The 14,952-nt window shown below is 29.5% G+C and overlaps 2 protein-coding genes across 2 annotated transcripts; both read left to right on the forward strand.

The window, feature by feature from the left end:
- The first annotated feature begins 1,546 nt into the window (after nt 1–1,546).
- LOC126653944 (cytochrome P450 94A2-like) lies at nt 1,547–3,171 on the forward strand. Its single transcript, XM_050347948.2, has one exon. It carries the CDS (start codon nt 1,572–1,574, stop codon nt 3,096–3,098), a length of 1,527 nt encoding a protein of 508 aa, XP_050203905.1. The 5' UTR covers nt 1,547–1,571; the 3' UTR covers nt 3,099–3,171.
- Nucleotides 3,172–6,642: 3,471 nt separating this feature from the next.
- Nucleotides 6,643–7,371, forward strand: LOC126653945 (inhibitor of trypsin and hageman factor-like). Its single transcript, XM_050347950.2, has 2 exons — nt 6,643–6,796; nt 7,030–7,371. The coding sequence occupies exons 1-2, from the start codon at nt 6,778–6,780 to the stop codon at nt 7,227–7,229; spliced, it is 219 nt and encodes a 72-aa protein (XP_050203907.1). The 5' UTR covers nt 6,643–6,777; the 3' UTR covers nt 7,230–7,371.
- Nucleotides 7,372–14,952: the final 7,581 nt, after the last annotated feature.

A 14,952-nucleotide genomic window follows, 5' to 3' on the forward strand; every position in this document is an offset into this window, starting at 1 on the left:
ATGGTGATTTTTAAAATAGAAATATAAATATAAAAAATTAAAATTTTTGTACTTTCTTTTTCATTGGATCTTTATTAGGGAATATTTAATTTAAATCTGTGCCAAAATTTTAGACGAAAAGGAAATAGAATCTTTATTTGAATCCCATCTGTTAATCAGTTTTTTGAAAAAAAATTTATAATAATTAAATTCCATTGTAGATATATTTAACATAAATAAAATTATTGAGTAAATTAATTTAGTATAAAAGATATAAATATATACATGTGTATAAGCAACACATGACCAGTAAGGCCTAAATTAAACGGTTAAAATTATCCAAATGCATCCGGTGGTTTAAGATTGATTTAGAAATTCAAAATTAATTATTATTGCTAAGTAATTATACAGTTTTGCCAAAAAAATTGACTTTATTGATATGTTACATAAACATAGATTATTATATAAAATTGTAAACAATCCATTTATCGCATGTAACGCGATAATAATAAATATAATAATTATTTAATTAATATTACTATACATTTATTGATGAGTTATCATAATTATTATTATCATTTATCATACGATTAGTGGACGACTGGACGGTGATAACCCTACCTATAATCCCCGCAAGATTTTCTCGTCGACAATCGACACGACTCATGAGGCAAGTTATCATGTCATTTCTGGATTTGGCTTATGCATTTTTGCACGTGATCCGGGCACTTTTTCCTAAGGATCAATGCACCTTATAATTCAATAAATGTTCATTTCATAATTTTTTTTTTTAGATAAATTCAATCTACTACGTTATCTATGAATTAAGCCTAGGTCATATAATGACACATAGAATGATGATAATTTTATAAATTTATTTGCTACTTATTTACATATTTAGATAGTAATATTATAAGATTACCATCATTTTAATGACGTATCATTATATGATAGGCTAGTACATAAATAACGTGGTAGACTGAATTTATTTAAAAATTTCTCTCATTTTAGCCCTTCAATCAAAAAAAAATTAAAAAAATATATTTTGATAGTTTTAAATAAATAATTCCACAAATTGTTAAAAATAGATCATTTTATATTTTTATTCATTCAAAAGCATCAATTCAGAAACTTTTATGCTAAATCCGTTTTGAGATTCCTAAACTATAATATGCAGTTTATCATATTTCTTAATTTTTATTTAACTTTTCCAGATCCCTAAATTTTTGCTTTTTAATTTAATATGTCCTTCAAATCTCTAAACGAAGATCCATGCAAGAACCAACAGAACCAAAAATGAAAATTTAGGCATTAAATAAACAAAAATAAAAGTTTAGGGAGCTAATGAATCAAAAAATGAATGTTTATAAGAAAGTTAAATAAAATTTAAAGGACCTAATAAACTACAATCTATAGCTTAAGGACCCTAGAATAGGTTTAACCAAACTTTGAAATACTTTTATCAAATTTAAGGACTGAAATAAATCTTTATTGTCTCACTTAATTTGGCTATGCACATAGGTCAGCAAATCCGGACCAACAACTATTATAAATCTCATCAATATCTTATCTAAAATTATCAAACACTGTCCATGTCTGCAATTCAATTTCTTCTCTCTCTCTTCATTCTCATTCTCTCTCTACTTTTCATCTACTTCACACTCAAAAAACATGAATCTTCCAACAAATCTAACTCAACCCTAATCCCTAAATCCTACCCTTTAATCGGTTCTTCATTTGCCATCAAAGCAAACTCCGACCGGCGAGTTCAATGGACTTCAGACATTCTCCAAACCTTATCTTCTCCAACTTTTGTCCTCCACCGTCCGATGGGCAGCCGTCAAATCTTCACGGCGGATCCCGACAACGTCCAACATATACTCAAGACTCATTTCCATCTCTACGGTAAAGGACCCGTTAGCCGTCACACTCTGTTTGACTTTCTCGGTAACGGGATTTTCAACGCTGACGGTGACACGTGGAAGTTTCAGAGACAAGTTGCTAGCCATGAGTTTAGTACGAAATCTCTCCGGAAATTCGTCGAGACCGTCGTGGATACGGAAATCAATGAAAGATTGGTGCCAATTCTGGCGGAAGCTGCCGTGAGTGGAACGGTTCTTGATTTCCAAGACGTTCTTCAGAGATTTGCTTTTGATAATGTTTGCAAGATTGCTTTCGGGTATGACCCTGCTTATTTATCGCCGGGGCTACCGCCGGCGCCGTTTGCGGAGGCGTTTGAAGAGAGTGTTATGATTATTAGCGACAGATTCAACCGCGCATTTCCGATCATATGGAAGATTAAAAAGATTTTAGGTATTGGATCGGAGAAACGACTGAAAGAAACTATGTCTCAAGTACGTGATTTTGCTATGAAAATGGTGCAAGATAAAAAACAAGAACTGATCGAAACAAATTCAAGAACTGATGATTCCGTTGATCTTTTATCAAGATTCTTGAACTCCGGTATTTCCGATGAGACATTCGTCACCGACGTTGTTATCAGCTTTATACTAGCTGGCCGTGATACTACTTCAGCGGCTTTAACTTGGTTTTTCTGGTTAATCTTTCGAAACCCTAATATTGAAACCAATATTCTTCAAGAAATTCAAGAAATTAACAACCTAGAGGAAAATATTTTTGAAGAAGCGAAGCATATGATGTACACGCATGCTTCTTTATGCGAGACCATGAGGCTGTATCCTCCGGTACCTGTGGACTCCAAAACGGCAAAAGGGGACGACGTTTGGCCAGATGGGACTCCGGTGAGGAAGGGAGATAGAGTGACGTATCATCCTTACGCTATGGGTAGGCTGGAGAAGCTTTGGGGTGCTGATTGGGCTGATTTTAAGCCGGAGAGATGGCTCCGGCAAGAAGATGAGAAACGGAGCTTTGTTGGAAGAGACCCTTTCAGTTACCCGGTGTTTCAAGCCGGACCGAGAGTTTGTTTGGGTAAAGAAATGGCGTTTTTGCAAATGAAGAGAGTGGTTGCCGGAGTTTTGAGCCGGTTTAAGATTGTTCCGGCCGATGGACATGAGTTTGAGCCGGTTTTTATTGCTTATCTTACTAATAAGATGAAGGGTGGGTTTCCGGTTAGGGTTGAAGAAAGAAATAAGAATTAAGAAATTATAAAAGGTTGATTCTGTATACTTTCAAAAAAGAACAAAAGATTTAAGTAATAATTTGCTCTTTCAATTTGTGAGTAATAAACAATTAACACATAAATTAGTTTTATTAGCATATCGAATTTGGTGATTATAAACAATTAGTCCATTTTAACAAATTAACTTACAAGTTAAAAGGATAAATTGTCAATTTAAAAGATAATTAACTTATAAATTGAGAGGACAAATTGTTAAAATGAAAAAAATTATCTATAATTATTAAATTTATATACTGATTTGTTCACAAAATTAATTTATATGTTAATTATTTATAAATTTAAAGAGTATATTGCTATTTAAGTCAAGAATTAAATAAAAAGAACCTGTATTTATTTATTTACTATTTATTTTCTATTAGTATTTTGTGATTAAGGAATCCTAGTGAATCTGCACTAATGTCCAATGAGATTCATAAACTGCTACTGTGACTAGATACAGTCGGCCGTTTATTTAAATCAATAGTAGATACGAAAGTTAAGTCACATCTTATTTGTTTTATATCCAACGGTTGGATAAGGCCAAACAATCCAATATATTACAATGTTGGAATGAACAAAGGTTCATTTCACCTTCTCAACTTTGACACGAAATATTGATAAAGACACAAAATATTATCAAATCAGATAAAACAATCATAATCTTTGCCAAATCTGGTAAAAACACCCTCCTATATTCTCACTTCCGAAAATAAAATACACTTTTCAATTATTATAAAAAAAGTTGAAAAAGATCCTTCACATTTGTTTCATTCTTCAAATTACCACACAAATTTTTTTCAAATTTTAATTATTATCTTATAATTTTAAAAATTTAAAATATTTTAAAAAGTTGTTTAGACATCTTTTCAAACTCTTTTCATTTTAAACCTAAATTATCCATCTTGTTTTTACCGTTTTATTTTTTCTTCTGTTGATTCAATCTAAGTTACTGAATCTTGTCAGACCAACGCTTCGAAAGAATAGATTAAATGAACATATTTCAACACATCGACTTCTACGGAACCACTGTTCCTTCGTGGTTGTTTGTTTCGTTTTATTTTTTATGTTGTTTTGGTTTAATTAGTGATGACATGGTTTAATTCGTTGTTTGGTTTCATTTTTTGAGTTGGTTTTGTGTTGTTTGTTTTCGTCAGAAGCAGAGGTTGATGGCAAAGTGTTTGTCGAACAGAGGTGGGTTGGACAGTAGAGTAGAGTGTTGGTCGGCGGAGGCAGAGGTTGACGGTGGAGGTTTGTGCAGTGGTTCGGTTCCAAAAATAATAAAGAAGAAGGAGTTGGAGGTGGTGGTGGAATGATGGTGATAGCGGCGTGAGTTGTTGAAGGTGGCGGCGGTATTAGATTTTATGGCTAGTTTAGGTTAATTTAGGGATAATTATAATTTTATTTAATTAAGATTAATTAAGGTGTAACTAAAGTTAATTATAATTCATTATGATTAATTAAGATTAAGTAAGATAAATTAAATATCCCACTCTTTTTATTATCACAAGGGCCTTTTAAAAATGGTATAAAAAATAATGAGTATTTTTGGTTTAATTTTGAAACAACGAGGGTTTTTTATGTCAATAAAATTAAAAAGCTGATATATACTTTTAGGTAAAGTTTGAGATTCTTTTTTGTATTGTTTGCCATATTTTTACAATTGTTTTTTTAAGAATAAATTTAACAATGTATATAAACCTTGTATTAAAAATATGTGACCTAATTAGATAATTTGTGTATGCAAAACCCATTCAACAGGCCAACATGTTGTTTTTTAAAAAATCAGGCACATATAACATTTTCATTGGATTAAAGAAGGCCTAATCACTCAAAAATCTCTCAACTTTAACTCCTTTTGTAAATATACTATGACGTAGGAATTTTTATAATTTTACCCTACTTTGCCCTTTTATATTTTAATTGCACCCTAAAGTATTAAATTGATATCTTTTTACTTAGAAAAAAATTGAAAATAATCCTTTATTTTTAACCTATATATCAATTACACCCTAATATTATTAATAATATAAAAAATAAAAGATTATTTTAAACATTTATATAAATGAAAAGAGGTCAATTTAATATTTTGGGGGTACAATTGAAATATAAAAAGACAAATTAGGATAAATTGGAGAAATTCTTACGTTAGAATATATTTGTAAAAGAAGATAAAAGTGGGGAGATTTGAATAATTAAGCCATTAAAAAATAAAATAACCGTAGCAAAACCCAAAAAAAAGAGTATACTACTCTTTACAGTTGGGGTTTTTTTATTTGAAAAAGGAAGAAGAACAAAGCTAAATTTATCATATTCTCTAATTTTAAATTTACGAATTTAAGATTTATTAATTTTAAAAAGGCTTATGAAAAAAAACTCAAACCTTTACGACTTATCGCAATTTTATTCAATTTTTTTGATTTTTACAATAATATCCAAATTGCATTATTTTGTTGTAAGAATAGCCAAATTGCACTTTTATGTGAATTTTTTTTGAATTTTTTTTCATTTTTCGAGACTTTTACTATTATACATCAAAAATTAAGGGTTAATTACATATAAAATCACCACCTTTACATGAAATTGTCAAAATAACACGACATTTAAAACATGGCAATCCAGAGCACCACCTTTCATTTTGTTTCAAAAACAACATGGGCACATTTTTAGTGGCGTTTTTGCTGACGTGGCATGACACGTGGCACTCCCATCTGGCATCCAAGTCAGCAAAATTTTATCTAATAACGTGTCCATTTTATTTTTGAAAAGAAATGAAAGGTGACACTACAAGGAATTCTGTTTATGGCAACAATTTTTTTTGTAGCTAATTTTTTTTGCTGCTAAAAAACATTATGCAACATTAATTTTAAAAGTTGCTGCCATTAGTTAAGTTATAGCAGCATTTTACAGCAAATTTTGTTACCAATTATTTAAGGCAACGTTTTATTAGCAGCAACATGCCACAATTTTTGTTTGTTGCTATACGTTAATAGTAACAATTTTAGCACTATTAGCAGCAAAAATATTTGCTGCTAATTCTAGTATTTCTTGTAGTGTGATGTCATGAATTGACACGTTTTAAAGGTTGTGTTATTTTTACAATTTCGTGTAAAGGTGGTGATTTGATATGTAATTAACCCAAAAAACAATAATAGCCTAATATTTTAATTGAAAACAACAAGTTTAACCATCAATTTGGCTATTATTGCACCAAGAAGATGTAATTTAGATATTATTGTAAAAATTAAAAAGTTTAGATAAAATTTTAATAGTCGTAAAGATTTTTTTTTTTTACCATTTGACCTTTTAAAAATTGGTGACGTTACCAAATTGGCTCTTACCTCAAGAAATACACAAAAAAGTCTTATGTTAATGTGTAAAAAGTTTCATGTAGTTGACAATTTGTTTATAATAAAAATCCAAGTAAAATAATAAATGTATTGCATGTTGAATTTAAGTCTATTTGACCCTTAAACCAAACAGCTACCGCCGCTTCCCCCATTCATTCAACTCTATCCTTTTCTTTTTCATACACAAATCCATTTAATCAATTTTACAAAATTAGTTTAAATCAAATCCCTCTCTATATATATTCAATATTTTCCTCTCTACTCTCACAAACACAAATTCAAAATCTCGCCTAAGAAATTAAATCTATATCAATGGCAGACATTTGCACTGGTACGCATTATTTATTTTTATTTCTTCAATATTATTTGATTTTTCAAATTGTTTCAACGTACTCATTTTTATATTTTAGGTTTAAATTTTTTCGTTTTTATGTAGTTTAAGCTTTAATTCTACTGACTGCTGATGATATTAAGATTATTTTATTGAATGTAACACTTGAATTTTGTTTCGTATAATTCATAATTTTATAAATATTTCTTATTTACGTATTTATGTACATTTAGATCCCGGAAAAAGCTCATGGCCGGAGCTGGTGGGGATGAACGGAAAAGTGGCGGCCGAAATAATCGGAAGAGAAAATACAAGCGTTGGTGTTGTGATAGTGAAGGAAGGGATGGCGGTGACGATGGATTTCCGATGTGATAGGGTTCGAGTTTGGGTTGACAAACATGGAATTGTCAAGGACACTCCTCATATTGGTTAATCATTTGTTTTTACCATAAACTTTGTTCTTAATTAATAATGTATCATAATAAATAAATAAAAATATGGTATAGCGGTTGTTATAATTAAATAAAATGAAAATATTTGTACTTGCCAATAAATAAAAGTGCTTTGTTATTTTAGCTATTCTAGATATTTGAATTTGTTTATCAATTTTCATAATTATAATTTCTTTTATCGTATGAATAAAATTATTATATAAATAAAGTTCATATAATTGTAATTTTTTTACATTTATGTAAATAAATTTTTGTTGCAAAATTCCACTTTGAAAAAGTAAAGATATGTTAAGTGATTTAAAAGTAGAGATTATCAACAACTATTATAAGTCGACGAGTTTCAATTACACTAGAGACTTTATTGAAAATATTTATTTTTTGCAAAATAATTATAAAAATACATGTTTGATTTTTTAATTGGGTATAATATATTCTGACCAATTTTTTTGCATGTACATGGAAATTTACAAAACATTTTATATTAGGCACGTATACAGTGGGGGATTTAGGAAGAATTTATAGTGGCCAATTGCCCATCTTATAGTTTAAGAGTAAATTACACATAATACAGTAAAGTACCATTTTAATTTCACAAACACGGGGCCAGATTTTATTTTTAAAAAACACATTTTGATTTTATTTTTTTAGATTTCTACCCTTTTATTTTTTCACAAATATTGTTTATTCCTCTAAATTCCTTCAAAGCAGCCAAACCTAATTTCATTCAACAAATCTAATTCAGCTCCAACGTCACCTATGGAAGGTTCACTCGTCAGCGCCGCCTCTTGTCGTCTTTTCATCCCGTCCGCTTCTCGAGTTAGAACTTTATTCTCCTCCACGCCGTCGTCGTCTTCACTCTTTCCATTCTCGGCTTCTCTTCATCATATCCAAATTCCAAATTCGTTATGATTAATTTCATGTATGTGCAATGATATTGTCATGAATTGGCACTTTGATTATTTTTATCAACAGGATTTTGCAGTCCGAGTAGTAGCATCTCCACTCCTAAAATTTCCAAAATCTCTGCCGTCTGTTTGCTGCTCGTCCTGTTTCCAGCGACCATGGTTGTTGCTGCATCTTCTACATATTGATCTACTATACTCAGTTGTGCCTCAATTGGGTCTATGAAGATGTGGAGTTTAAAGATGGATCTATGAAGACTTGGGACTTTATCGATTTGCCATTTTTTTGTTTTTTATTCACTTTGTATATCTGTAATGTTTTTGGGTGTTGGTTAATTAATGATTAACTTTGGATAATTAAACCGTTAGTTGTTTTACAATGATGCTCTTAATTCTCTAATGTAATTTTTTTCACTCTGTGTATTTGTCATGGTTTGTTGGTTAACCAGTGGTTTATTAATGGTACACCAATAATTTTAATTTTAATACACTGTTAGTAAACATTAGATTAACCGTCGGTAAACTTATAACAATTTTTATTTTGAATATATGGTTAATAAATCGTTGGTAAACTCGAATTGTGCATTTTAAACAAATTGTAGTTTTAAAAAAAATTAAAAAGTTTATTTTTAGTACACCGTGAGTAAACTGTTGATAAAGTTATTGTTAATTTATTTTTAGTATATCTTTAAATTGTGCATTTAAAATATAAATTATTTTTTAGTATATTATTAGTCGCCTGTTAGTATACCGCTGGTTAACCAAAATCGTATTTTTGAGATTAAAAATAATTTTGAGAATAACAAAAATTATTTTTACAAAATAAAAAGTATAAATTATATTTTTTAAAAAACAAACTTTGATGTTGTGTTTTTTTTATGATATTTTATAATTTTTTATAAATACTTGTCTAAAGAGGTCAAGATAGAAATGTCTGAGTGAGGATCTTTTTCCCCTTTCTGGCCACCTGTATCTGGTGGAGCAGAAACAAGGAAATATGGCACTTTCAGTGTGCTAGTCTTCCCTTTAGGAGCATCATTTTCTAGTACTTCTCTCTGACCCCATAGAAGCTCTCCGCCTATGAAATGTGATTCATAGTTTGCCTTATCAACACTTAACCAAGATTTCGATAAGATTTAGAGGTTCACCAGCAGGCACATAAATGCCATTTTTTTACATTAGCGAGACGATGTCTGCATTACCTGATCATGTATTATAATTAGGTCTAATCACTCAAAATCCCTCCACCTTTAAGCTTGTTTTTAATTGCACCATGACGTTGGAAAACTCTCTCAAAACCCTCCCACTTCAAATTTCATTCCAATTGCACCCTGACGTAGGAAAATCCTCTCAAAATCCCTCCACCTTTATTTTTATTTTCAATTGTACTCTAAATTGAAAAAAGATTTCGTTTTGATTTTAAAAAGTTATTGGATATAATTTTAGGAAGAATGATTTTAATTATATTAGTGTTTAATTAAAATATAGATTAAATATAAAAAATTATTTTTATTTTTTTTCATGTGAAAATAGGTCAATTCAATATCTTAGGTTACAATTAAAAAAAAAATCTAAAGATGGGGAGTTTTTGAGAGAATTTTCCTACGTCAGGGTGCAATTAAAAAAAAATTAAAGGTAAGAAGCTTTTGAGTGATTAAGTCTTATAATTAAGGCCTAATCACTCAAAAACCCCTCACCTTTAAACTTTTTTTCAATTCCACCCCGACGTTGAAAATTTGTCAATTTTACCCACTTTTAAATTTTCCGTTTTCAATTATACCCCAATATTTTAATTTTTGTTAATTTTTTTACTTAAATGATGAAATCATTCAATTAATTAAGTCTAAACATGAAATTAAATTCTTTTTTATTCAAAAAAGTACAAATAAATCCTTTATTTTTAAAAACTAACTAAAAATCATAATCAAATTAACACTAAATTAAATTCTTAATTAATTTAACTAAATTTTAAAAATATACAATCAATATATGCGAGACATGTAGAATGTTTTAAACAAATTTCCAAACGCAAACGTCGTTAATTTAATTTTTCAGGGTACAATTGAAACACAAAAATGTAAAATAGGGTAAAATTGACAAATTTTCAACGTCAAGTTATGAGTGAAAAGGGGTTAAAAGGTCGGGATTTTTTAAGACATTAGGCCTATAATTAATACACACATTTGACATTTCTATGTTTGAATAAGAAAAAGATAATATCTCAGTTTAATATTATAAAAATAAACTACGTATATGCCCATATGTCCTTACGTGTAATTTGTTATGCTCATGTTTCTTAAATTAATAAATTTCTTAGTGTTAATTGTCAACCACGGATGGTTTGAAAAAAGTTATGCACATTGATAAGTTACGTTACAATATAATTTTTAGTAGAATATAAGTTCTTTTTAGGGTTAATTACATATAAAATCACCACCTTTACACGAATTTTCAAAAATAACACTACCTTTAAAACGTGTCAATTCAGGGCATCACCTTTCATTTTTTTTCAAAAACAACATGGGCACATTTTTTGATAAAATTTTGCTGACTTAGACACCCAATGAGAGTGCCACGTGTCACGCCACGTCAGCAAAAATGCCACTAAAAATGCGCCCGTGTTATTTTTGAAAAGAAATGAAAGGTGGTGCCCTGAATTGCCACGTTTTAAAGGTCGTGTTATTTTTGCAATTTCGTGTAAAGGTGGTGATTTTATATGTAATTAACCCTTCTTTTTATCTATTACAGCTAGAGCGAAGAAAGTTTCATCGTCTTTTGATTTCAAATTTTTTTACTCTATCTGTTTGTTTTTTTTATTGAACAAAGAATCAATTATCCCAATTTGGGTCAAAATATTAAAATGTCCAAAATAAAAAATTCGACTATTTTATATCCTAAATTTATGTAAACTGGATCAAAATACTCTTTTTGCTGACGTGACACTTTAATAGAAAGTGAATTTCATAAAACTCACAATTTATTTTAATTAATTATAATTAAACTCTAATTACAATAAATTAAATTAAAAACTATTTTATCTTTTAAAAAATAAATTCAATTTTTTTAGTTTCAGTCCTCCTCGCTCGCCTGTCTCCGGCGAGGAGGTGAAATTGCGAAAAAAAATTAAAAAAATTGATTTTTTTTACAAAAAAGTCTTTTATTCTTTTAATTAATATTATTTGATATATAAAGTTTTATAATTAAAAGAATTAAATTATATTTTTTCAATTATTTTGTGTTAAAAAAATAAATATTCAGGACCATTTTAAAATTTTTTACCATTAAAAACCACTTTGCTAGAAAATGACCTTCAAACATTGGAGAGTGTGCCTCACTCTCTGGGATTAGAGTGAGGGCGAGGGATTTTTGACCAATTTATATAAGTTCGAGGTATAAGTGATTTTAATTTTCAGATTTAAACTTTTTTGATACTTTGATGCAAGTTCATGAGGATAGTGATCATTTGTTCATTTTTTATTGTTCATTTTTTTTATCAAAATACACGTATCAAAAAAAATTAAAATTTTATATAAATAACAAAATGATATATATTAATAAATACTCTCTCTACTATACTAAATAAACTAATAGGTAACAATAATACATATCTTTTAAAATATCTTTAAAATTTAAAATAGACAATTATTTTAGAACGACAAAATGGAAAATTAAAAACAAAATAGGGAGAGTAAGTTTTTATAAAAGTAAAAGATATTAAATTAAAAAAACAAATTATAATTAGACATTTTAGCATTTATTATATAAGAAGATAGTATTGTTATAAAAAAAATTATGGAGTATTGTATAATTTGAATTTTAAACCGAACCAAATCAATTAATTTAAAAGTATAAATATATAAACTAAATCGATTATTTTTAGTTCGGTTAGATTTTTTGATTAATGTGGTTTGATACATAACATTCAACGACGGAGAGCTAGGTTGGGTGGGGGGGCCTTGGCCCAGCCCTCCACTTTTAAAAAATTGTTTAAATTAGCACTTACATTTGCATATTGCCATTTGGCTCCTTTAACTTTTAAAAATTATCTCTTCAAATATAATATACTCCCTCCGTTCTTTTTTAGTTGTCCATTTAGCAAATTTTATTTGTATACAAATAGTTGTCCATTTAGAAATCCCATGTGATATTAGCTACTTATCTTCCAATTTTACCCATCCCTAATAAATGACTCTATGTTTTAATTTAAAAGGCATTTATTAACTAATAGGGCTATATTAGTATTTTTTTTTTATATTAAGATAAAAGAAGCACTATCTTGGTATGTGCAATATTGGCTAAATGGACAACTAAAAAAGAACGGAGGTAGTAGTATATAAATGTTGTGATTAGGTGTCCCTAATATAATAATTCTGGCTCTGACGTCTTTGCCAACGATAAATGTTTATAATTAATATACGTAGAGGATAAAGATGAGTATTTTCTTAATGTGAACATTATTATGAGATGGGATTTGTATAAATTCAAGGGCCTAATTACTCAAAAACCCCCCACCTTTCACTTTGTTTTCGTTTATACCCTGACCTAGGAAAAATGTCATAAATACTACTGACCTTGTCATTATGTTTCTCCCGTACCCTCGAGGTATTAAATTGATCTCTTTTCATTTGAAAAAGAGTTTAAAATAATCCTTCATTTTTAGCATATATTCTAATTACACGTCAATGTTATTAATTATACAAAAACACCTTCTTCTTTAAAAAATTCAACTAATAATAATAATTTAATTTATATTAATTATCAATAATTTGTTAAAAATAAAAAACCGTAAATTTTTTTACATCAGACTAATTAATTTCAACATAATACCGTACTTTAATTTTAAAATCTATTTTCAATTTTTTTTAAAAAAAAATTAAAAAAAATAGCTCCTCCTCCATGGGAGGAGGAGCTTCTCCTTCCTTCCATGGAGGAAGGAGCTCGCAGCTCCTTCCTCCATGAGGAAGGAGGACGCTGCTCCTTCCTCATGGAGGAAGGAGCTCGCAGCTCCTTCCTCCATGAGGAAGGAGCACGCTGCTCCTTCCTCCATGTGAGGAAGGAGCAGATCTGCTCCTTCCTCACATGGAGGAAGAAGCAGATCTGCTCCTTCCTCACATGGAGGAAGAAGCAGATCTGCTCCTTCCTCCATGTGAGGAAGGAGCAGTGCGAGCTCCTTCCTCACATGGAGGAAGGAGCTTATTTTCGTAAAAATAAAAAAAAAATGAAAAAAATAATATTAGCGGTTTTTTTAAATAGGAGTACGGTAATAAATAGGACTTAATAAAACTATATTATTTTATTTATTTATTTTATTTAAATTAAAAAATTAATTAATTTTGGGATTTATTTGAACGTTTTTAAAGATGAAGTATTAGTTTGTACATTTTTTAATAGAAAAAGGTATAAAATAACCCTTAAATTTAGTTGTTTTTAAGAAATCATCTTTTTTTTGAAATTTGGGGTACGGGCGAAACATAATGACAAGGTCAGTAGTATTTATGACATTTTTCCTAGGTCAGGGTATAAACGAAAACAAAGTGAAAGGTGGGGGGTTTTTGAGTAATTAAGCCTAAATTCAATGATTCAACTATTAATTAAACACTCAATATAAATAGTCTCACACGCAAAAATGACTAAAAATATGTACCAAAATTCAAACATGTCGGCAACGGCTCTAATTCTTCAAATCTAAGCATCTATATAAACCTGCTGCTCTGCACCATAAGCATTCAAATATATCCTCACAATATTTCTTACTCTCAGGCTTTATCAAAGAGAATCATGGCAGATCAATGTTTAGGTAAGTCCAAGTTTTATTTTTGGTTTTCTGTTATTTTTTACAGTGGCCGTCTCGTCTGACCGGAGCTGATCGGAAATTACGTGAAATTTGTGCAGGAAAGCAGTCGTGGCCGGAGCTGGTGAAAAAGAAGGGTGAGGAGGCGGAGGCTATCATAGAGAAAGAGAATGAACACGTGGATGCTATAGTGCTGAAGGAAGGAACTCCGACCACTAAGGATTTTAGGTGCGACCGTGTCTGGGTTTGGGTTGATGAATATGGAGTGGTCACTAGAACTCCTAAGATTGGATAAGATTCGTGATCCATGAATTATTACCACATTATATATATAGTTTAATACTCTGAAATAAATAATGTTTATGGGTTTCAGCGACCCATGTTGTAATAATGATGATTAAATAAAGGTTTTTCATTTGTGAAATAGTGATTTTATGATCTGTATTGTTGTATTATTCTGGTTCATAAGCTAATTTTAGTCTGTGAAAGTATATGAATCTAGTTTTGTGAAGAAAATTTGGTTAAAAAAAAGAGTAATGCTGTATAGCCCTCTTTTTTAACCCACCTTCTTTAACCCACCTTATGTGGCATTAAAAGAGTGGATGAATTAAAAGTTGGAATTTAAGATATACACTTTTGAAGGTGGATTTGACGAATTAAATGCTGGCACATAAGGAGGGACAATGAAGATGGTACAAAATGGTGGGTTAAATAGCATTTTCCTAAAAAAATATACATTATTTGGAATATAAAAGAAAATAAATTTGGATTATACTTGAATATTTAAGTTTTTTCTTCAAATCCGGTCTGAAAATTTTAGTTCAGATATAACTTTATTTTTTTATGAAATATTAAAATTAAAATTTCATATACACTTGGTAAAATTTCAGCTCAACTCACTTAAATTTAATTTAGAGACAGATAATAAAAATAATGTACATCTGAATCGAGCTGGTGTAAAATTTACACTGTAGTAAAGTTGAATTGGTATCGGCCTGAATCTGGAAAAGC

This window comes from Mercurialis annua, linkage group LG6 (assembly GCF_937616625.2).
Source record: "Mercurialis annua linkage group LG6, ddMerAnnu1.2, whole genome shotgun sequence".
NCBI classification, from domain to species: domain Eukaryota; kingdom Viridiplantae; phylum Streptophyta; class Magnoliopsida; order Malpighiales; family Euphorbiaceae; genus Mercurialis; species Mercurialis annua.

Coding starts and splice junctions, on each gene's coding strand:
- LOC126653944 (XM_050347948.2), top strand. CDS start 1,572: ATGTCTGCAATTCAATTTCTTCTCTCTCTCTTCATTCTCATTCTCTCT.